At 48.1% G+C, this 24,771-nt stretch overlaps 1 protein-coding gene across 5 annotated transcripts in view; it reads right to left on the bottom strand.

The window, feature by feature from the left end:
• The window catches only part of PLEKHM3 (pleckstrin homology domain containing M3), a 180,873-nt gene that overhangs the window by 149,470 nt on the left and 6,632 nt on the right, over positions 1-24,771 (bottom strand). For 3 of the 5 annotated variants that reach the window (XR_013227978.1, XM_077319268.1, XM_077319267.1), the window contains exons 2-3: positions 21,726-22,601; positions 4,150-5,076 (exon numbers count right to left, since the gene is read on the bottom strand). Coding sequence is in view for 4 of the 5 variants with exons in the window: in XM_077319268.1 (XP_077175383.1) it covers positions 4,150-5,076; positions 21,726-22,323 (1,525 nt within the window). In the remaining variant the exon portion in view is untranslated. Of the gene's footprint in view, positions 1-4,149; positions 5,077-7,780; positions 11,832-21,324; positions 21,689-21,725; positions 22,602-24,771 lie in introns of those variants that run through there. The other 2 variants (XM_077319269.1, XM_077319270.1) reach the window with 2 other exon arrangements.

Consider the following 24,771-nt stretch of genomic DNA (forward strand, 5'->3'; position numbering starts at 1 on the left):
GCCTCACCTACCCCACAAGGTGTCTGCTGCAGGGAGAGGAAGGGAAGGCAACTGTAAGGCATTTGAGACACATGAGGCCTGGTGGGTGACCTTGGGCCAGACACACCTCTCTCAGCCCCACCTGCCACATATCGTGCCTGGTGTGGGAAGATGAAGGTAACTGCAAATTGCTTTGAGGCTCTTTCAAGTAGTAAAAACAGGAGTACAAAACATGTATTCTGTTTAAGGAATGCTTAAATGCCCCCATCCCCTAAGAATCAGGACAGGCTTCCTCAAGCAGGATTTAGTGAGACCTTGTAACCCTGGGGGACTTAAATGTTTGTTCTGACTTGCCAGCCTCTGGGTCTGGACCTGGTGTCGACCATGGCAGCACTGGGGTTCTCCCAATTTGTTACTGACCCCACCCATCCGGCCAGCCACACACTTGATCTGGTCTTTGGTGCTGGGGTAGAGGTGGATCTGGTAGTGGTTGATCCTGTCCCATGGTCAAACCACTATGTCCTGAAGTCCCAGCTCAGAACACCACCCCCTCCCCATGTGGGTGGCAGGCATATTTTAGCCCACCTGGGAAGACTTATGCATCCGACTGGTTTCCTGAATGCTCTGCAGGACCCAATGCCTCCTGGTGACTCGCTGGCGGCATTAGTGGTGGATCGGCAGTCCCATTTGACCGCCACTATTGATGAGATCACTCCCAGGCACCCTCTCCTCAAACTAGCCCCTTGGTATACCAGGGAGGTAAGAGGAAGAGGGAAGAGACAGCTACAGCAAGTGTGGAGGAAGACTCGATGAAGCAGCAAGAACTTATTGCACACTTATGAGGGCATATGAAATGGCGGTTACAGTGGCTAAATGAATGTTATGCTGCCTTTATCATGTCCACAAGTTCTCAACCGGCCCAATTATTTTGGGTAATTTGATCTCTGACTGCCCTCGAGGAGGGAGTAGTGAATTGGCACTTGGCTTTGAGGCATTAGCAAGCTTTTTCGCATATAGTCTTGTCACTCTGCTGGGATCTTCCTGCCACCCTTAACACAGAAAGGGAACTAGAGACCCGTTGGCCAACACGGGGGATATGTTTGATGGCTTCAGGCAGCTCTCAAAAACCAAAGTGGATGAGTTGCTGGGACTGGTGAGGGTGACCACCTGCCCCTTTGATCCCTATCCACCTTGATTACTCAAGCCAAGGGACCAGCGGATAGGAGGTCCTCTGGGGGAGATTATCAACCTCTCCCTATCTACTGGGGAGTTCTGTGAAGTGCTGAAGGAGTCAATGGTTCACCCTTTACTGAAAAAGCCATCACTGGATCCATGAGACCCAGCCAGCTACTGCCCTGTTACACATCCTGCGTAAGGTAGTTAAAAGAGCCACACAGACAAGCTCCTGACATACTTGGAAGAAAGTTTGGCCCTCGACCCATACCAGTCTGGCTTCCATCCTGGCCATAAACTGGAGACGATGTTGGCCACCTTGGTGGATGACTTCTGGCGCCAGCTGGATTGGGGCAGAATTCAGAGGACAGCCCTTCAGTGGCTGCACTCCTTCCTCCAGAACTGGAGACAGAGGGTGATGGTGGGAGAGGAATTATCTTGTCCCTATCGACTCCCTTGTGGGGTCGCTCAGGGAGTGGTTCTTTTCTCTACTTTATTTAACATCTTTATGCGACCTCTGGCACAGCTGGTCCAGAGCTAAGGGCTAGGCTGTCACCAATATGCGGATGATACCTAGCTCTATCTCTTCATGGGCAGCTTCCTGGACTCCCCCTCAGATATATTTGCCAAATGTTTGAAAGCATTACATGGATAGTTAGAGCAGTCGCCTGAAACTCAGGACGGAGGTCCTGTGGCTGGGCAGAAAGGTGGCAGGACAGGAAGCACATCTACCTACCTTGGCTGGGGTTCAGCTTAACATCTCATCCTCAGTAAGGAATTTGGGTGTAATTCTTGATTCCCCCTTATCTATGGAGGCCCAGGTTATGGGAGTAGCTCTCAGAGTATTTTTCCATCTGCACCAAGCAAAGCTACTAGCGTCCTATCTGTCTCCGGACTGCTCGGCCACAGTGATCCATGCTACGATCACCTGGATTTCTGTAACTCTCTCTACACAGGCCTGCCCTTGTTCTTGACCCAGAAACTCCAGCTGGTACAGAATGCAGTGGCTAGGGTCCTCACTAGGACACCATGGAGGGCCCATATCCAGCCTGTGCTGCATTGGTTACCAGTTCTGGCCCAGATCAGGTTCAAGGTATTGACTTTTAAGCCAGCTTGGTGTAAAGGTTTAGGAGCACCGACTTCTGATCTGGCAAACCGGGTTTGATTCCCCACTCCCCCAAATGTAGTCAGCTGGGTGACCTTGGGCTTCCCACATGACTGATAAAGCTGTTCTGACCAAGGAGGACGAGACATCACCGATGAAGACCCTGGTCATGACGCAGAGGCAGGCAATGGCAAACTTCCAAAGTTGCCTTGCCTTACATATCCTAGGGCAGTAATAGAACCAGAGGCACCTTGGCTCTCTCAAGGTTCTATTTTGGACCACTTCAGTCCCCTCTCCTTGGCCAATGTAGACAGAACTCTGACAGCTGTTCAGCCTACCACAACCAGCTTGGTGTAGTGGTTCGGAGTGTAGACTTCTAATCTGATTATCAGGGTTTGATTTCCTGCTTCCCCACGTGCAGCCAGCTGGGTGACCTTGGGATTGCCACAGAACTGACAGAGTTGTTCTGACTGAGCAGTAATTTCAGGACTCTTTCAGCCTTACCTCCTTCTCAGTGTGTCTGTTGTAGGGAAAGGAAAGGGAAGGTGATTGTAAGCCACTTTGAGACTACTGGTAGAGAAAAGCAGCATATTTTGGGTGCCCCAGTTGAAGAGGGATGTTGACAAACTGGAACGTGTCCAGAGGAGGGCAACAAAGATGGTTAGGGGTTTGGAGACCAAGACATATGAAGAAAGGTTGTTTAGCCTAGAGAGGAGACGACTGAGAGGGGATCTGATTAACCATCTTCAAGTATTTAAAAGGGTGCCATATGGAGGATGGAGCAGAATTGTTCTCTCTTGCCCCAGAGGGACAGACCAGAACAAATGGGATGAAATTAATTCAAAAGAAATTCCATCTAAACATCCGGAAGAAGTTCCTGACAGTTAGAGCTGTTTCTCAGTGGAAACACAGTTAAAATGAACATTCTACCCAAGCTTAATTTTTTATTTCAAGTATTAACATCTTATCCTTGATTGATAGAGGCAATACAAATGGAAATCAGAGCTAAATGAGTTTATTTGGGACTATAAGAGACCAAGGATTGATTTTACTATTGATGTATGGCTGGACAAACTTGTTGAATTAGTGAAAATGGCAAAACCTACATCTATAAACAAAAAATCAAGGGAAGAATTCCAAAAGCAGTGGAGCTTCTACTTGGACTATCTCACCAAGTGAAGCTAGGATCGAGGGGGGGGGGGGAAGGGACCATGGGAGTTCGAGGGATGGGGATATATTATAACTGATTTTTTTTCTTTTCTGTATATCTTTATAAAAATAAAAATTCACCCCCTAAAAATTTTGGCACCAGCTTCCATTGACCAGTTCAGTGAAAGCCAAAGACACAACAAACAGCAAAGCCAAGTTGGATTATCTAGTCCAGGCTTTCATGAAACCTTGGGGTTTCTTGATGGTCCTGGAAGGGTTTCCCAAATGGGTGGCAGTTAATGAATTTTAAATATATTTTTTATTTCTTAAACAATGATCAGGTGATAAGGTCATATATGGTGGTCATGTTGACCTGTGTCCCCCCCCCCAAAAAAAAAAGGTAAATGAAGGGCCTGGAGGGGTGGGAACAGGAAGGGCCCCTGGTGGGCGATTTTTATTATTTTATTTTATTATTTATTTATTTATTTAGATTTATATACCGCCCTCCCCGAAGGCTCAGCTGTGCTTCCCAATCCTATTCTGCATGATCAAGCCACTTCTGGGGTTTCACAAAGCCTGAATAATGTTTCAGGGGGTTTCTCAACAGTTAAAAAAAGTTGAGAGAGGGTCATCTAGTCCAACACTGTGTCACACAGTGGCCAAACCCCAGAAATAATCAAAACCCACAGAAAAAACAATAGATCTCTTATGCTCTGTTCTGTATCTTCTACAGATCTTCTTACCTGCGCACTTGAAACTCTGGGCTGTCAGCCCTCTTTCCAAAGACAAGGTGGTCAGGATGCTCAGAAAGCTGGTGGTGACTGACTGACGCTTGATTCTCCGCAGTTCTTTCCTGCGAGATGGGTCCTGGGCTTTGTTTCTGAGCGTCACTTGCAGTTCGGGGCCTAAGCTTCTTGCCGCATTAACACTGCATTTCAAGGCCTCCATCCATTCCTGAGCTCTTTGGCGGGTTTCCGCCCGTAGACGGAGCACATCTTGAGGAAAGATCACCTGAAAGCAGGAGTCACAATCATCCAGAATGTCGGTCTGGACCGAGAGGCACGTGTCAATATTGTAGCTCAGCAGGGGGTCTTCATCGAGCCCACCAGGCTGAAAAGCCATGAGAAACGAGGGGCTGAGCACAAAATGGAATGTTTTCCAGTTGTTTTGGAGTGTGAGTCTGTAAAGTGTCCCTGACTTGAGAATGATATGGTAGTCTTTGATGTCCTGGGGTGCAGACGCTGTTTGGAAACAATCAGGAGGTTCCTTCCATGCGCTGTGATTCTGAGCGAGGCCGCACTGCGCATTGTCCAGCTTCTGCGAGTTCTCCACTTCTCCTGGAGGCTGCAAGAAAGATGGGACCAACGAACACACGGCTTCCCAAAGCTTCTGCCCCCAATCCAAGGCTTCCCGGGGTGATTCCGCCTTGAGTTGGAGATGCGAGTTGTCAAAGAGGACGGCGTCAACAACTTTGGTCTCCATATTGATGCTTTGGAAATGCAAAAGCAGGTAGATGGTGGGGAGGGTTGGGTTGCCACTTCTGTCCAACTGATACAGGTACAGTTTGCTGGGAGAAAGCTCTGCGTAACAGGCCTGCCAGTAGCCATCATGGTGGTTCTTAACTTCTAGGTAGCCTTTCTTCAGGATACTGGAGAAGGTGGGCTTATGTTCTGAAAGAGAATTTCAAATGAAAAGTCAGTGCTTTCAAGTTCTCTCTATAATTCTCAGCCAGGGGAACAAATTGGTATTTGCATCAATCTACTTATTTATTTATTTATAAATAAATAAAAGCTGAGAGTGAGCTAAGATTGGCCAGGGAAGCCCATTGTAACAAGAAAAGATTTTTCAGTTATGTGAGGAGCAAACGTAAAGTAAAGGAGGCAATAGGCCTACTGTTGGGTGCGGATGGACAAACTCTAACGGAAGATGCAGAGAAAGCAGAAAGGCTTAGTGCCTATTTTACATCTGTTTTTCCCCACAGGTCAAAGTGTTTAGGCACATCTAGAGATGGCCGTAGCCAAAGGATAGAGTCTGGGTGGCAGGTTAACATGGATAGAGAGGTTGTCGAGAGGCATTTAGCGGCACTGGATGAGTTCAAATCCCCTGGTCCGGATGAAATGCACCCGAGAGTGCTCAAAGAACTTTCCAGAGAACTTGCACAGCCCTTGTCCATCATCTTCGGGACCTCTTTAAGGACTGGAGATGTCCCGGAGGACTGGAAGAGAGCAAACGTTATTCCGATCTTCAAAAAAGGGAGGAAGGATGACCCAGGAAACTACAGGCCAGTGAGTCTGACCTCTGTTGTGGGGAAGATAATGGAGCAGATATTAAAGGGAGCGATCTGCAAACATCTGGAGGACAATTTGGTGATCAAGGAAGTCAGCATGGATTTGTCTCCAACAGGTCCTGCCAGACCAACCTGGTTTCCATTTTTGACCAAGTAACAGGTTTGCTGGATCGTGGAAATTCGGTTGATGTCATTTACTTGGATTTTAGTAAAGCTTTTGACAAGGTTCCCCATGATGTTCTGATGGATAAGGTGAAGGACTGCAATCTGGATTTTCAGATAGTTAAGTGGATAGGGAATTGGTTAGAGAACCACACTCAAAGAGTTGTTGTCAATGGTGTTTCTTCAGACTGGAGGGAAGTGAGTAGCGGGGTACCTCAGGGCTCGGTGCTCGGCCCGGTACTTTTTAACATATTTATTAATGATCTAGATGAGGGGGTGGAGGGACTACTCATCACGTTTGCAGATGACACCAAATAGGGAGGACTGGCAAATACTCCGGAAGATAGAGACAGAGTTCAACGAGATCTGAACACAATGGAAAAATGGGCAAATGAGAACAAGATGCAATTTAATAAAGATAAGTGTAAAGTTCTGCATCTGGGTCAGAAAAATGAAAAGCATGTCTACTGGATGGGGGATACCCTTCTAGGTAACACTGTGTGTGAACGAGACCTTGGGGTACTTGTGGATTGTAAACTAAACATGAGCAGGCAGTGTGATGCAGCGGTAAAAAAGGCAAATGCCATTTTGGGCTGTATCAACAGGGGCATCACATCAAAATCACAAGATGTCATAGTCCCATTGTATACGGCATTGGTCAGACCACACCCGGAGTACTGTGTGCAGTTCTGGAGGCCTCACTTCAAGAAGGACGTCGATAAAATTGAAAGGGTACAGAGGAGAGCGACGAAGATGATCTGGGGCCAAGGGACCAAGCCCTATGAAGATAAGTTGAGGGACTTGGGAATGTTCAGCAAGGAGAAAAGGAGGTTGAGAGGGGACATGATAGCCTTCTTTAAGTATTTGAAAGATTGTCACTTGGAGGAGGGCAGGATGCTGTTTCTGTTGGCTGCAGAGGAGAGGACATGCAGTAATGGGTTTAAACTTCAAGTACAACGATATAGGCTAGATATCAGGGAAAAAATTTTCACAGTCAGAGTAGTTCAGCAGTGGAATAGGCTGCCTAAGGAGGTGGTGAGCTCCCCCCCTCACTGGCAGTCTTCAAGCAAAGGTTGGATACACACTTTTCTTGGATGCTTTAGGATGCTTAGGGCTGATCCTGTGTTGAACAGGGGGTTGGACTAGATGGCCTGTATGGCCCCTTCCAACTCTATGATTCTATGATTTATTTATTTATTCTATTTATTGACTGCCACTCCCAAAGGCTCGTGGCGGTTTACATACGTCCCACTAAACACCCCATTAAACCCCATTAAAAGGACTATAACAGCAACAATCAACAGCAAGTAAAGATGGTGGAACCGTCAACCCCCCACCCCCATTCAAATACTAGAGGGAGGAGAGGGAAGAGACAAATCAGATGGTGTCCGTTGTTGGCAACAGGGGGACCCCAATTGTTCTTCCTTCACTAACCTGGCCTCAACCATAGACCTGGCGGAAGAGCTCCATTTTGCAGGCCCCGCAGAAGACAGCAAGGGCCTGCAGGGCCCGCAGCTCACCCGGGAGCTCATTCCACCAGGTTGGGGCCAGGACCAAAAAGGCCCTGGCCCTGGTCGAAGCCAGGCGTGCCTCTCTCGGGCCGGGAATGATCAATAAATCCTCACCCACAGAGCGTAAAGCCCTGCAGGGGGAATAGGGCGACAGGCGGTACCTCATGTATGTGGGGCCCAATCTGCATAAGGCCTTAAAGGTTAAAACCAAAACCTTGAACCGGATCCGGACAACTGGCAACCAATTCAGCTGCCTCAGCACCGGCTAGAGCATGCTTTCTCAACCCTGGGGTTTCTTGATGGTCCTGGAATTTTTTATATATTTTTAAAATTTGTTAAACATGTTGACCTGCCCTCTCTCAAAATTGGAGATCATGGGCCTGGAGGGGGTGGGAATGACCATTGAATACATACCGAGAAGGGTCCTTCTCTCCTGGGGTATAAGAGGACATCTTGCTGGGTGAGATTCCACCGTCGGATCAAGGGAGGCAGGAACTTAACAGTTCTTCTTCCGGTCCCTAGTTGGCGCTCACGTGGCTCCCTCAGTTCGGCCACTGCCAAAGCCATCCTCTTGTCAGGATCAAATAATTATAATAACTATAATAACTTCACTCAACCTAGGAACCTTAAAAACATATGAAGAAGAACCAAGAATAAACATATAATAAATAGCGAAACGTGTGACACACACTATACCGTAAGGTCTGCTCTGAGACACTACTTCCTGTTGTATTGAATTCAGACCACCTTTTTTGCCTTCTTGACGATGGAAGGGAGGGATCAAGATGTCCTCTTATACCCCAGGAGAGAAGGACCCTTCTCGGTATGTATTCAATGGTCATTCTCCTCCTGGGGTGAGGACATCTTGCTGGGACCTCCCATAGCAGTAAGATTCTTAGGGTGGGCCATCGTCATCTGTGTTAATTATATGTTGTGATACTCTACGTCCAAAGGCTGCTTCAGCTGAGCTGTATGCGTCTATTTTGTAATGTCGAATGAATGTCGAGGCATTTGACCAAGTTGCAGCCCTGCAAATCTCTTCAATTGAAGCTCTGCTAAACAGCGCCACTGACGTTGCTGTGCTCCTTACAGAATGAGCCGTGATGCCAGCTGGTGGAGACATCTTCTGAACTCAATATGCCTCTGCAATAGCTGCCCGTAAGCATCTTCCTAAGGCTCTGCTGGACATCTTCAAACCCTGGTTCGGGGCTGCCAGTGACACAAAGAGAGAATCAGACTTTCTAAAGCTTTCTGTCCTACCCAGGTAAGCTTTCAGAGCATGACGCACATCCAGAGAATGCCACATTACTTCTTTTGGATGTACCAGTTTAGGACAGAATGAGGGCAGGACTAAATCTTGGTTGTGATGGAAGGTGGACAGAATCTTTGGTTTGAACGCCGGGTCCATCCTTACTTTGTCTTTGTGGAAAATACATAGCTCTTTCCTGACCGAGAGGAAGTTAGCCGAAGTTATCGCTACCAGAAATACCGTCTTCATCCTCAGATGCTTCATGGCACTTTCCGTTATAGGTTCAAAGGGATGTTGTGTCATTCCTGTCAACACTCTATTCAAATTCCAAGTAGGAAACCTATGGGAAGACAGGCCCTGAAGTTGAGCCACTCCTCTCAGGAAGCGCACTATGTGTAGATACCTCGAAATTGGTTTTCCTCTGAAGTTCTGAAAAACTGATACCAAGGCCGCCAGCTGGCATCGTAATGTGGCTACCTTCAATTTTTGAGCCAAGCCATCCTGAAGAAACTGAAGAACATCCCGTAGTCTAAGAGACAGGTGGCCCACCTTCTTCCTCCTGCACCATCGTACAAACGCTTTCCAAGATGCATTGTACAGCCTGTTCGTTGATTGCCTTCTAGAAGCCATCATTGTATTGATCACTTCTAAACTAAAACCTTCTCTGCTTAATTGGCCCTGCTCAACCTCCAAGCGGTCAGTCTTAACCATTCCGGATCCGGGTGCCAAATGGGCCCTTGTTGGAGCATATCTGGTTGTGTTGGTATCTGCAGTGGTTCCTGTACCGACAATCTGATCAGTGTTGAGAACCATGGCCATTGAGGCCATCTTGGAGCTATCAGAATTTCTTCCGCTCCGAGCTCCTGTATCCTTGCGAGTAGGCGTGTGATTACTGGAAAGGGTGGAAATGCATACAGCAGACCTCTTGGCCACTGAGCCATCAGTGCATCCGTGTCCTCTGCCGATGGGTGGGAGTACCGCGAGAAAAACCTGGAAAGCTGACTGTTGCTCACTGATGCAAACAGGTCCAATATTTGCTAACCTAACCTTGATGTTATCCACCTGAACAGTTCTGGTTTTAGTTGCCATTCTGTTGGTGATATGGTTGTTCTGCTGAGCCAATCTGCACAGATGTCCATCCTCACCACCACGTGAGAGTGCAGTAGGCGATGATAAAAGAACTGGAGGGTCCTGAACATCGCTTTCATTTCCAGAACATTTATTGGAAGAATTGAATCCACAGCGGTCCATTTTCCTTGGGCTGACTGCCCCTCTACCGTCACCCCCATCCCTTCAGGCTGGCGTCTGTGAATACCTGCTTTTCCTGTCGCGGGCCGAATAATTTTCCTTTTGACAGGTTGTCTATCTTTGTCCACCAGGACAGACTGGTCTTTACTGCAGGTGGAACCTTTACTTTTTTGTCTCTTTTTAAGGATATTTCGTGCTGAAGAGGCCGTAGTAGACTCTGCAACTGACGGGAGTGTAGCCTTCCCTATTCCAGTGTGCATAAATTCGAGATCAGGATGCCCATCAGGCTTGCCAGGGTCATCAAGGACGATGATCTTCCTTTGATTATCATCTTTGCCAACTCTTTGGTCTTTTGAATTTTCTTTTCTGTCATGAAGAGCCTGGATGCCACTGTATCTATTCGGACTCCTAGATGTTGAAGAGATTGAGAAGGCTTCAGTGAGGCTTCAGTGAGCTCTTTTGAAGGTTCATTAGGAATCCGAAGTCCTGAAGCATTTGCATTGCAAACCTGGTGTGTTCGCGCGCCTGCTGGAGAGATTCTGTTCTCAGTAACAGGTCGTCTAAATACGGATGCAGGTGTATTCCATGACTTCTGAGGAAGGCTAGTGGGGCGATTTTCAATTTGGAGAAGACTCTGGGCGCTGTTGATAGTCCAAAAGTTAACGACCTGTACTGATAGTGGCGTGGGCCCACACAGAACCTGAGGAACTTCTTGTGAACTTCTAGAATCGGCATGTGCAGGTACGCTTCCGTCAGGTCCATGGATGTGAGGAATTCTCCTCTCTGAAGTGCCTCCGAGATGGACTTGAGATTTTCCATCCTGAAGTGACAGAGTCTGATAAAGTGATTTAAGTACTTTAGGTCTAACACTGCTCTCCAGTCCCCGCTCTGAATTTTTTCTCAAAGAATATTGGCAATGGAAAATTCCTAGGTACATCCTCTTCTGGAGGAAAGTACTCTTTATTTCCATAAGGCCTTCTAGGGTCCTGATCTGCTGGATCATCTATCCCTTGCTTCCACTTCAAGTCTAGTGCATTCAAACACTTTGGCAGTAGGTATTGGTAGTCCTCAGGTTTAAAAAACCTGTTTGAGACTTCAGGTAGTTCCATAATTTCAATCACCTCCTAATCTGACAAAAATTCCCCATCGTCCTGCACAGAGGAATTGTCCGCTGTAGATGGAGAGGATTCCCTATCAGGGCTCCAGTGTGGCCTTTTGTGTGCTGCTTTGGTGGGCCAGGAGGCACTATGAGATCCCATCTCCACATTATCCTCCCTCCCTGGTCAGGTGAGGCCTGTCTGTAATTTCTACCTTCCACAGACTCCCTTTCTCTTTTATCTAGTTGGGCCTGAACCAACTCTGAAATGCAAACAATTAATTCTTTAGACAATAAATATTGCCCACTGGGCCTTACTGTACTCCTTGAATGCCTTTCATCGCTCTCCTCCTCTCACCAGGTCTCCTCGCGAGTAAGCGGGGACCTGCTTGAATGTGCAGAGCCACCTGCCCAATTGTTTTCAAAATAGCCACCACACATCTTTTCTGTCAGCCTTGTGTCGTTTTGCGGCTTGGCGGCCCGGCTCTTCATTGGCTGGTTTGGGAACGGCCTCTGGCGCGCCCTCCAGCTTTTTTGGCTCCTGCTCCGTGAGCTCCATTGGTGCCTCCAGCTCTCCTTCGGACAGGAGGTCGTCAGCCATCGCAGCGGAGCAGAGCTTGTCCTTCTAGCTTGTGGGAAGTTTGCCTTTAACGGCTTGTCCCAGAGCAGGCCACACACACACACACACACAAAGGTGAGGGGGAAAGGTTTTTTTGTTTTGTTTTTTTGCGGAGAGGAGAAGTAAGGCAACACTTAAGACAAACGAAAGATAAACCAAACGACTACACAAATTGGCTTAACAAATTGGGAAAATCTCTATGCCGGTCTCTAGCTCCCTGCTCTCCCTCCGAGGCAGAAACCGAACTGAGGGAGCCGGTGGAGCGCCACCTAGGGACCGGAAGAATAACTGTTAAGTTCCTGCCTCCCTTGATCTGACGGTGGAATCTCACCCAGCAAGATGTCCTCACCCCAGGAGGAGAAGGGGAGGTGCCCTGGTGAGTGCATATACAGCTATGCTTCCCAACCATATTCTGCAAGATCACTCCACTTCTGGGGGTTTTCAAAGCCTGAAGAACATTTCAGAAGGTTCTGATTGGTAGAAACATTGAGAAGGGCGCGTCTAGAGGAAGGAACGGGTTCATGGGTGCACAGGAGCCAAAACGGCTGGAGAATACAAAACGAGTGAAAGGGTGAGTGATGGCTAAGAACCAAATTTGTATCAGAAGTATGCAATGACTTAGAATGGTATGGCCAATATGTAGGTGAAGCCCTATAGATTCAGATTCAGAGTACCTTGGCATAAAATTGCAAAGCATAAAACGAAAATTTCAAACAGTTCCAGATGTAAAATCTATCGTAAAAGATTTTCATTTAAAATTCCAGTAAAAACTTTGCTACTTTTATAACAGTAGCTGAGTCCCTCACATTTAGTATTTGAAAGGTTGTCATTTGGAGGAGGGCAGGATGCTGTTCCCATTGGCTGCAGAGGAAAGGACACGCAGTAATGGGTTAAAACTACAAGTACAACGATATAGGCTAGATAACAGGAAAAAATTTTCACAGTCAGAGTAGTTCAGCAGTGGAATAGGCTGCCTAAGGAGGTGGTGAGCTCCCCCTCACTGGCAGTCTTCAAGCAAAGGTTGGATACACATTTTTCTTGGATGCTTTAGGACGCTTTGGGCTGATCCTGCGTTGAGCAGGGGGTTGGACTGGATGGCCTGTATGGCCCCTTTCAACTCTATGATTCTATGATTCTATGGAGAAAGCTAGGGAGATCCAGAAAAACGTCTACTTCTGCTTCATTGACTATGCTAAAGCCTTTGATTGTGTGGAGCACAACAAATTGTGGCAAGTTCTTAAAAAGATAGGAATAACAGAGCATCTTATCTTTCTCTTGAGAAACCTATATGCAAGTCAAGAAACAACAGTGAGAACTGGGCATGGAATCACTGATTGGTTCAAAATTGAGAAAGGAGTTCGGCAAGGCTGTATACTGTCGCCTAGCCTATTTAACTTGTATGCGGAGCACATCATGAGAAAGGCGAGGTTAGATGAGTCACAAATTGGGAACAAGATTGCAGGGAGAAATATCAACAACCTCACATATGCAGATGTTACCACTCTAATGGCAGAAAGTGAAGAGGAACTAAAGAGCCTGTTGATGCGGGTGAAGGAGGAGAGTGCAAAAGTTGGCTTGAAACTCAACATCAAGAAAACGAAGATCATGGTATCCAGCCCTCTCAATTCCTGGCAAATAGATGGGGAAGAAATGGAAGTAGTGACAGATTTTATTTTCCTGGGCTCCAAGATCACTCCAGATGGGGACTGCAGCAAAGAAATTAAAAGACGCTTGCTCCTGGGGAGGAAAGCTATGGCAAATCTAGACAGCATCCTAAAAAGCAGAGACATCACCCTGCTAACAAAAGTGCGTCTAGTTAAAGCTATGGTCTTCCCAGTTGCAATGTATGGCTGTGAAAGCTGGACCATAAGGAAGGTCGAGCGTCAAAGAATTGAGGCTTTTCAACTCTGGTGCTGGAGAAGGCTCTTGCGAGTTCCTTGGACTGCAAGGCAAACAAACCGGTCAGTCCTAGAGGAGATCAGCCCTGACTGCTCTTTAGAAGGCCAGATCCTGAAGATGAAACTCAGATACTTTGGCCACCTCATGAGAAGGAAGGACTCCCTGGAGAAGAGCCTAATTCTGGGAGCGATTGAGGGCAAAAGAAGAAGGGGACGACAGAGAATGAGGTAGCTGGATGGAGCCACTGAAGCAGTAGGTACAAACTTAAGTGGACTCCAGGGAATGGTGGAGGGCAGGAGGGCCTGGAGGATCATTGTCTATGGGGTCGCGCTGGGTCGGACATGACTTCGCACCTAACAACAACAATAGTAATAACTAATAGTTATAACAATATAACAGTATAAACAATGCAACAATGCATTGCAACAGTGCAAAACAGGACCAGAGAACTCTGGTGGAGTTCTGAGAGGGAGGGGGTGTCAGGATTGTTAGAAACCCTGCCATAAATTAGCCTGAGTTCTTCCATGACAGTTATATTGCTTGGTGCCTGTTTGCTCCAGGTCCTGTAATCATGCTAACAAGTAGAAAGTGAAATGTATGTTATTGTTTCCACTATCTCTTCCTGGGGCCTCTCGGCTGGGTCTGGTTTCACTATCAACAGTGGAAGACCATGAGAATGGAAGGCCATGAGAATGTAACACTGTTATTAATTGCAAGTGTCTCTTCTCTCCCTCTCCCCTCCCTTGGGAACTTTCAAGTTTTGGGCGGAAGAATTGTATTGATAAGAAGAAGCAAATCTGCCCTCAAGCCAGATTTGACTTCGCTAGTCTAGATGTTTGTAAAGGTAAAAGGTAAAGGTATCCCCTGTGCAAGCACCGAGTCATGTCTGACCCTTGGGGTGACGCCCTCTAGCGTTTTCTTGGCAGACTCAATACGGGGTGGTTTGCCAGTGCCTTCCCCACTAGAAATTAGTTATTAGATTAGATTATTAAATTAGAAATTCCCCACTAGAAATTTACCTAGATGTTTGTAGTGCTTCTCAATAAAGCTTTCTTATTATTAAGAAGTTAGTTGTGAGTTCTTTCAATGTCTGACATTAAGTCAAATCTGCCAACACCTTTCGCCTGCCAACATGCAGGACGAAGGCATTATCTATACCGAGCAGGAAGAGGGCCTGGAATGGGACTTCTCTCAGGGTGAAGTGGCCGGCGCGGGCTCGTTTAGTTCGGGCATGGCCAGAGCCTTGGGAGATGCGACCCCGGGCCACGCGGAGTTCCTGGAAAAGCACATCACCGAACGCAGACGTCTGTCGAAGTACGACCACCTGACAGGTGATGAGCTGTGGCCTGACCAACTGCCTGCGGGGGTGTCCAGTCAAGGGATGGCGACCACTCTCGAGGTGCAGGAGTTGCAGCAGAGAATCGGCAAGGTGACCAGCTGGCTACAGGTAGTGTCGGGACAGTTGGATCCTGAGGCGCAGCATGAGGCGAGACACTTGCTGCGAGAGTTGCAAGCAGACTTCCGCGAGCCCGGCGGCCAACGGCTGGGGGACCTTCCCACCCTAAGGGAGCGCGAAGAGGCGGCGATGAATGCCGCAGCCGAAGCCGAAGCCGCGGCTCTGGCGGTGGCGAGAGCGGCAGCGCAACTGGAGGAGGAGGAGGAGGAAGAAGACGATGACCTCGGTGTGGCCAACGCCGGGAGAGGAGCGGGACTCCAGGGTTTGGGTCAAGTCGTGGCCCAGGGACTGGCTGATGGAGCAGGAGCCGGTGGATTACAAATTGCAGCGGCGGCTGCTGATGGAGCAGGAGCAGCGGACGGAGCAGTGGCGGTGGCTGGTGGAGCGGCTGAAGCGGTGGCGGCAGCCAGAGCGGCGGCGGCGGCCAGAGCAGCGGCGGCAGCGAGAGCGGCGGCGGCGGCGAGAGCAGCGGCAGGAGTTGGTCGAGGGGTGCGCCCGCACCCTCGTGGAGCGCGGGCTCTGATGGATTGGGGCCCGGGATGTCTGCCTCCTCATCTCAGGGGAGTGGAGATGCGGAGCACCTACAAGTTTAAGGCCAGGTTCTCGGGTGATTCGTCAACTTTTCCATCGTTCCTGGTTCATCTCCAAGCCTACATGAAGGACATGGGGTTCACTTTTAATGATGATGCCGAGCGCATTCGTTTCGTGGGAGAGTGTTTGGAGGGAGAGGCGGCAAAGTGGTTCATGGACCTCTACCGTTACAATCCGAGAGCAGTTCGTAACTACAATCACTTCCTGAGAAACATGCGCTTGATGTACGTGGAGCCCTTTGAGAAGGAGACAGCGGAGAAGAAACTCAAGGTCCTGAAGCAAGGGACAATGACGGTGACCGAGTATGCCCGAGAATTTAAAAAACTTTCATCAGCTGTTCCGGATTGGACGGAACCCCAGAGAGTGCATGCTTTCGTGGGGGGACTCTCCGGAGACCTGTCCAGCAAGTGCCTCCTTCTAGACGATCCTCTGACCGTTTTGGGATGGGTGCAGCTGGCGGGAGAGATGGAAGGGCGTCTGGAGCGGGCAGCTGAATATAAAGGAATCGCAGACAAGACGGGTGGAAAGACCTCTACCCCTAAGAAAGCCAAGCCCAAAGCTAAACTGGAACCGAGCGAGCGCTCTCGGCGCATGGAAAAAGGATTATGCCTGGGCTGCGGCCAGGCTGGCCATTTCCTAGCCCAATGCCCAGCTAAGACCTCGCCATCGGGGGGAACCCCAGCCAAAGCCTCTACAACCAAGAAAGTGGTCCCGAAGAAAACCGCCAAGTCCCTGTTTGCTCCGGCTGGAGCCGCAACTATGGTGGAGGAATCGGAAGGCAGCAGCCAAGAAGAAGAAATACAATCGGGGGAGCAGTTGGGAAACGACGACGACCTGCTGTGAAGGCGCCCCGCCAGCAGGTCTCCGGCAGGGGCAAACGCGTGGTGAGTGACTCTCCCCTGGTTCTCTTGCCCGCTACTCTCACAGAGCCCAACTCTGGGAAAAAACTGGGGGTTCGTTGCATAGTGGACTCGGGTTGTACCAAAACCCTAGTTAGCCCAGCGCTAGCCGAGACTTTGGGGGTGGGGAAGGTGCCTCTGGGGGAGCCCCTACCCATCACTCAATTGGATGGGAAATATGCCCCAGGGGGGGAGGCCACAGTGAAAACGCTCCCGATGGACTTGGACATTGAAAAACATTGGGAGCAAATCCAACCCCTGGTAGCGCCTCACTCCGCATTTCCGTGTGTGTTGGGGCTGGACTGGTTGCGGGAACACGATTCCACAGTGAAGTGGAAGAAGGGGACAGTGAAGTTTTCGTCTCAGGGTTGCAAGCAGCATGTGCGACCCCTACCCGCTCAGGGCTGTCGAACCGTGGCCGCAGTGGGGGCGGCTAGGGCGCCTGCCCTCCCACGGGAGTATCGAGAGTTTGAGGATGTGTTTGCAGAGATTGAATGCGACCAACTGCCTCCCCACCGCAAAACAGACTGTGCAATTGAGCTGAAGAAGGGGGAGCCGCTTCCCAAAGCCAAATTGTACTCCATGAGCCCGAGGGAAATGAAGGAGCTCAGGGAGTTCCTGGACAAGAATTTAGCTAGGGGTTTTATCAGACCGGCCACTTCCCCCCTGGCCGCCCCAGTCCTCTTCGTGAAAAAGAAGGATGGGTCCCTGCGCCTCTGTACGGACTACAGGGGGCTGAATGCTGTTTCCACCTGCAATGCCTACCCATTGCCTTTGATTAAGGACTTGTTGGGGCATTTGGGGAGGGCCCGGATTTTTACAAAACTGGACTTGAGAGAAGCCTATTACAGGGTCCGCATAAAGAAGGGGCATGAGTACCTGACGGCTTTCAACACCCCCTTGGGCCAATTTGAATATACCGTCATGCCGTTCGGCCTCGCCGGCGCTCCGGGTGTGTTCATGAACATGATAAATGAAATTATGCATGATTTATTGTATCAGGGGGTGCTGGTCTACATTGATGATATTTTGGTGTATTCCTATGGTTGGGTAGGATCCTGTGGTTGGGTAGGAAGGGACCATGGGAGGAAGCGCGCCTGCCCACCCTGGACGGTGTGCAGCTCCTAGCGACTCACTCTGCTAGGAACCTGGGCGTGATCCTGGATGCTTTCCTTACAATGGAAGCCCAGGTCACAAAGGTAACACGGCTGGCATTTTACCACCTCTGCCAAGCCAAACTACTAGCGCCCTACCTGGAACCAGAGCACCTAGCCACAGTGATCCATGCGATGGTCACCTCTAGACTGGACTTCTGCAACTTGCTCTATGCAGGCCTACACTTATCCTTGATCCGGAAACTGCAAGTGGTGCAGAGCACTGCAACCAGGATTCTCACTAAAACATAAAAATAGTCTCACAGGGTGGAGGATTTGTTGCTGGTCAACCTGGTGTTACACAACATCAGTGTCAGTTCCTCCCTAGCCCCCACCACCTCCTGTCTGGGGATAGAACAGAGTTTAGAAGTACACCAAGTGGCCCCAGTCCCAGTGTTTTGATGGCTGAACTCCGATAGGAACATATATGAAGAATGAAGAAGCAATTGTCAACTGTTGCTTACATGGGTCTGGCAGTAATGTTCTCCCTCACATACTTGAAGATGAAGGTTCACTGGGTAGGGTGGGTGATAAATGTTGGACAATGCTGCATTCCCTGGATATGTGCCATGCTTATAAACCATTTCCCCTTGTCACAGAAGTACATACAGTGACTCTGAGCCTTCTTGAGGTGGTCCAAACTAGCAACCCATGCACCCCAAAAATCCGCTTGTTTTTGGCCACTGTGTGACACAGGGTATTGGACTGGATGGGCCATTGGCCTGATCCAACATGGCTTCTCTTATGTTCTCATATTTGTGTTTGTTGTATTAACGCTGCCAGCCTCCAGGTAAAGCCTGGCTATCTTCCAGAATTACAGTTGATCTCCAGACCACAAAGATCAGTTACCCTGGAGAAAATGGCTGCTCTGGCATCTATGGCATGACAGCCTGCCGAGGTCCCTGTCCTCCTAAGGTTCCATCCCCTCCCCTAAATTTCCAGAGGCGGCAATCCTACTTAGGGATGTGCGCCTCCGCTCGGCTGCCTCGGTGATCAGGTGATCTGCGCCTTGGTGCTGTTCTCCTACATGCTGCCTCAGGCTTCAGTGACATCCCTAATCCTACTTCACTTTGAATCATGAAGGGTAAATTTTTTTTGTCACATCTGTAATCAAAACAAGCTAAGAACTACCGAGTGCATAATGGTCCAGAGTTAAATTCATATTTAACATGACAGTATTTTTAGCCAGTATGTCTTCTCCAAGTGTAAAGTCATTGTAACTGACATGCCATTTGAATTTTTTTTAAAATCTAAAATATTCAAACCAACAAACTTCTTATTGATTTCCGTACACTAATAGCAAAGCAAGCCTCACAGAAAAGCTGAAGAAGAAAGTATAATTGCAGAAGGATGTAGAGGGATAATTAAATTCAATCCAAATGCAAAAAGGGAGAGAGGGAGATGGATGAAAAAAAGAGTGCAAGGGAGGAGGGGAAAAAGTTATTTGCTTCTCATCTCTGGCTCCAATATTAATTAGGATTTTTGTGTTAGCTCAGAAAGCCATTTATTTCCTTTAAACCCACACTAATCCCTTTGTAGTGCAGATAATGGATATGCATTCAACAGCCATCTTCCCTCCCTCCTAATCTAATAAACAAAACAGCATGGCTGCTGCAGCCCAGATGACAAGTTGGCTTGAACCTTCTCCTTTCTGTCAAGTGCAGATGACACTTCAAGTTTCTCCCACATTCAAAACTGGGTCCCGTCCCTCCCCCAGCTGCTGCTCTCGCTCCTTCCCATCACTGAAGAGGTTCAGCCTGGCTTTTGTTGAATGACAGAAAAGGCCTCTCTCCCTTCCTCATCCCTAACAGCCAGGCATTCTCTCTGCCTTTCCTTCACTGCAGCGCTGGTGGAACTGATTTCATCCACTCCCTCTTCAAACTGGGACAATGCAAGTGATTAAAATTCAAAAATGGGCATATTCTCGAGGGATAGCTGGCGCAGGCTATCCTCCCACACTCTTTGCTCTGGGCCACCCGTGGCCCAGTGTAGTCTGCCCCCCCCGGCTTGGCCCCCTCACCTGCCCAAGGTACCACCGCTACATAATACCTCTCACTGAATGCTTTCTGGGCCATCCTTCCCGTTTGCTTACACTGAGCAAGGAAATTAAATCAAGAAAATCAGAGCCCATCACAGAAAAATGGGAGATAATCATAGTAAATAGCCCAAGACTGGAGGTAGCCTCTTACTTCTTTAAAAGTAATTTCTTGAGAAATGGGGACCAAAAGAAGAAACAGAAGGAAAAATAATAATAAAACACCAGCAGAGAACAACACCGTATTTCTCGTTTGGAAGATTATACCCCCTTGCCTTGTTTGTATTATATCTAATCATAATGCATTGTGCATGTGCTCGCTATATTTTGAGAATGGGTAATCAGGGAGAGAAAGAACATTTTTCTTTCTGGGGTGTTTGGGGGGGGGGCTTGCTTGACCTGTCTTGCCCTGAGGTAACACAGATGCTTTGGTTTGACACCCCAAGGTCGTTTCCTGCCACTAACTTTTACAACTTCCTACCCTCCCCGCACCTTCCTTCCCCTCCCTTTGGTTAGTATCCCTGAGTTCCCAGATCTGTAGTTATAACTGCCAAATGGTTATCTATTTTTTACTTCTTTGAACTGTGCTTGGGTTGAATTCCCATGGGGGGGGGGGGGACAAACCCCTATGTTGCTTGTTGTGTGCTTCATGCTTCAGTCCTGACTTGGTCTTTGTTATAGATGCCTTCATTTTCTTTAAATAAAGAAACTTTCATTTCTATGAGGTTACTTATTTAAAAATTGAAGTTCTCACACTAGGCCTGTAGAGCAACAGGGGAAGTGGACTCCAGGGGCATTTAGTGATGTCAGCAGCCATCCAAACTTCTGGGAAAGGCCGCGTAACTCATGTAGAGTTCTTTCACAACTTCAGGGTTTCCTGGAACACTGATTGGGAATCCCTGCTCTACGGCATTGCATTCTGCTGACATCCATCTCCTCTAAATCTCACCCTCCCCAGGCTCACCCTGCCCCCAAACTCCAGATATTACCCAACCCAGAGCTGGCAACGCTAACTAAGACCACAATAACTCTGTTTAGGATTGTGCTGCAACTGTTGGAGTGGATCCAGTCAGTCTGATCAGCCAAGCCTGAAGTCTTCCTTCAGCTACAGCAGCCTTCCTCAACTTTTTTACCACTGAGAAACCCCTGAAACATTCTTCAGGCTTTGAGAAATCTCAGAAGTGGTGTGATGGCGCAGAATATGGTTGGGAAGCATAGCCACCTGGGGCCCCTCCCCATCCCACCCCCTCCAGGCCCATCATTGGCCGTTTGGGAGGGGGGGCAATATGACCATTTAAAGTCATATCACCTGATAAATGTTTAACAAATTTTAAATATACAAAATTTCCCACCAATTTGGGAAACCCTTCCAGGACATAAAGAAACCCCAGGGTTTCACAAAACCCTGGCCTAGGGGAACCTTTCCTCCAACATGTGGCTCTTCCTCCGGGTGATGAGCCATTGAAGTCAGAGGAATCAGCCTTTGGCTGGAGGAGTACTTCAGCTCCTGCTGAGCAGAGCTACTGAAGCCACACTGCTGTCATTGCTAAGAACATCCCCATCTGTCAGTGGCATCTTACCTTCAGTGTATGTGCTATTGCATCAAAGGTCATCAGATAGCAATAGGAGAAGCATGGCCTCCTTGCCTCAACTGCATGAGTCTGGGCCCAAACCCCCTAATTTAGCAGCAAGCACCTACTGGACACACTAACCTGCCAGAAGAGTTGCCTTGATCCTTCCTTGTTAAACCAGACAGCGTTGCTTCTGTTGCAGGTCATGGGCTGTAATTTGAAGGATTTCTGAACAGAGCAGAAAATTTGGGAAGACCCGCAAACCAAACACATGTGAGTCGGATGAGGGCTCACAGCTAGCTAATCAGAATTTTACCAGTATCACTAGCATTTGTCTATGTGATCTGTATGATTGCTCCTCTCAGCATAGCCATCTTGGTCCTTTTAACGGGAGATGCTGGGGATTGACCCTGCACCCTTCTGCATGCAAAGCAAAGGCTGATCTCCACTCCAATTCTCCTCCTGCCTGTATCGCCCTTCTCTTTCCTAAGAACATAAAGAATAAACAGAAAAGTTAGCTGCAGTGAGGCACGAACACTTACCGGTGTTCCCTTGAAGATCCTCTCCTTTTTGAAATCCACTTGGCATGAATGTCAGCTTGGGGTTTCTGTTGATTTGATTGGATGCTTGTTGCGGAGGAGTGCCATTTAAGACCATCCCCCAGTTTACGCAGCTGATATCCGAGCGTGACCGGTTGTGGCCCGGCTTGAAGGCCACTTTCTCGCTCTGCCCTAGGATGTCATTCACAGAATGGGGTCGGTCCCTCCTCCTCTGGCCTATATTGAAGATGTTAAAAGTCGAGTCCTCTCTCTGTTCCATCCAGGAGAGGTTGTCGGGAACGGTTCCCCTTTGAACCTCGAAACGCTCTTTGGCAGGAAATGCCGTCTCCACTTTGGCTTCCAGGAGGCCATTTTTGCAGCGTTCCAAAAAAAGGCTGTTCTTCCCCAAAGAAGCAAGGTTCCTCAGGTCTCCGCAGGTGGCAATCTTGTTAAAAGCTTCGTGCCCGAGGAGTCTGGGAACTTCTTGAATCCCATAAACGTTTGCTGGCTGAACATTCTCCAGTTTAGCATCAAAAGTGTTGAAGAAGTCTTCGGTCACCTCCAAGGCTGGGCTGATATCGTCCACTTCTAAAGCCTCCATTTTATTTGGGGATCAGCAGAATTGGAAGCTCAGAGAAGGGGGATTTTTCCAAGTCGCAGGGGAGTCAGCTATTGAAGGCAAAGAAAACGATGTAACTAGTTGAGGCTCTAAGCATCTGATTTCAGGAATTTAAGCCAACTCCTACTGGAAAACGTGTGAAAAACTGTTTCTCTTGCTGACCATTCCAAACAGAAGAAAGGCAGAAGAAAGGTTTGAAGAAAGGCAGAGGGTGGAGGCTTGGCTGTTCAGCAGAAATGATGCATAGAATCTAGGTTTCCCTGCAAAAACACAGCACAAAATGTGATTAGTGAAGCCAGGCTTCTATTTAGCAGGAGGATCAGGGTTCAGGTTCTCAGCCTGCTATGGAAGCCAGTTTCAAAAGGTGGACTGCATGGTAGTAAGTATCCAAAATATACACACTGTGACGAGGCTCACAAAAGAAATAATGTAGACCTTACTTAAAACGGTGTCTGAATTTTTAGAAGACACTAGAAGGTATACACTATTTTGCATTACTACACATCAGTATTGTTGTACTACTGTACATACAAAGACTTATTTCCATAGTTCATACATCCCATCATAGCACCTGATTTCCAGACTATAGAGATTGGTCCACCTGGAGAAAATGCATGCTTTGGGGGATGGCTACTATTATACTCTATTGAGATCCCGCCAACCCTTTCTAGCCACCACAACCCTATTTCAGACTGCAAATAAAAGAGAAGTGAAGGCAGAAGGTGTGTGAAAGTCCATGACTGGAGGAATCTTGGGTAAAGAGAAGCAAGGGTAGGGGACCTTCACCATGGCAGCGAAATAAAGCGTGCAGGGCAGGCAGAAGAGGAAAAGCACAAGAGGATCTGGGAGAACAGAACTTTATCTCAGGAGCTGACTGCTAGCTCCGCCCTCTGCTGAGAAGGCCTTTGTGTTATAAAAGGCTCTTGCTTGCCAGAGACGAGCGCTATACTAATAAAACCCAAAGGACTGTTGGGGCCTGCATTAAACCAGAATACAGTGTAAGTAGCCAAGAGCAAGAGCTAAAGGACTCTTGGCTGTTGGCCTTTCCACTGAGGATCGAGCCGAAGGTTTCAGTGAAGTGTTGGACTGTTCGTGGAGCAGTTCAGATGAATCAAAGTGGCATGAAGACTGAAGAGGGTTGCATAGTGACATATACCATCTGCGTAATGTTAGTCTTTTTACCTCAGGGGGACAATTTTTACAAATGCAGCAAGTGCAAATTAGTGGCTCTGCTGGAGGAGAAGGTCCGGGGATTAGAGAAATGATTGATTACACTGCAGGAGGAGGGAAATCTATCAAAACAAAATCAGGAGCACCTAATACAGGAGGGTAATAATTGGAAAAACATTACGCATAGGAGTAGAAGAATAAGGAGAAGGTCTGACCCACTGATGTTCAGCAATCGGTTCCAAGATCGGCCTGAAGAGGTCGATTGAGGAACACAGAGTCATGTGCAACCCCCTATGAAGAACAAGCCCCAACATAGACCAGGACAAAAGTCACAGGCCCCCAAAAGTGAGAGTTCTAGGCCTTCTCCCCTGCCGACCCCACAAAGCTCACGTAACCCTTCACAGTCCTCCACAACAAAGAGTTTTAGTTCTGCTCCCAAGGGTACGAAAAAACGGGTACTGGTAATTGGGGATTCCTTGCTAAGAGTTATAGAGGCCGCAGTGTGTAGACCTGACTTGTTGCCTCGAGAGGTCTGTTGCCTACCTGGATGTGACAGAACGGCTGGACAAGCTCATCAAGCCCACAGATCATTACCCCTTCCTTCTCATCCATGTAGGAACAAATAATACTGCCCAGCAGAACATGGAACATACTCAAAAAGAATATGTGGATCTGGGGGAAAAGGTAAAGGAAAAGGGACGGAAAAAGTATTTTTGGGAGAACCCTTGCACACCTGGTGAAGAGGGCTTTAAACTAGACACAAAGGGGGAGCGAGACATAAATTCAGAACTTGGTCTGATGGCAAGATCTGAAGATGACAAGATCTCAAATCTACGGGGAATGTTAAAAAAACAGAGAACTACTAGCTAATAAGAAAGTTCAAAAACCAAAACCATGAGGCACACAAAGGATGGATTACAATGTCTCCACACTAATGCACAGAGTATGGGAAACAAGCAGGAGGAACTAGTAGTCAAAATAGAGGAAGGGGGCTATGACCTAATAGGAATCACAGAAACTTGGTGGGATAATACTCACAATTGGAATACTAAAATTGAGGGATACAATCTATTCAAAAGGGACAGACAACTGAGAGCACATGGAGAGAGCTACTGGGGTGTGTTGCTGCTGACCAGGTGACGCTATTGTGCTAACTGGCTGAGGTGATTACTGGGTGACAGCTGAGAGGATGAAAAAGGGGTGCTCCTCGTCAGAGGCACGAGCCGAAGGGCTCTTTGGCCTGTGGCTCTTAGCCTGCGG

This window comes from Paroedura picta, chromosome 2, assembly GCF_049243985.1.
Source record: "Paroedura picta isolate Pp20150507F chromosome 2, Ppicta_v3.0, whole genome shotgun sequence".
Taxonomy (NCBI): domain Eukaryota; kingdom Metazoa; phylum Chordata; class Lepidosauria; order Squamata; family Gekkonidae; genus Paroedura; species Paroedura picta.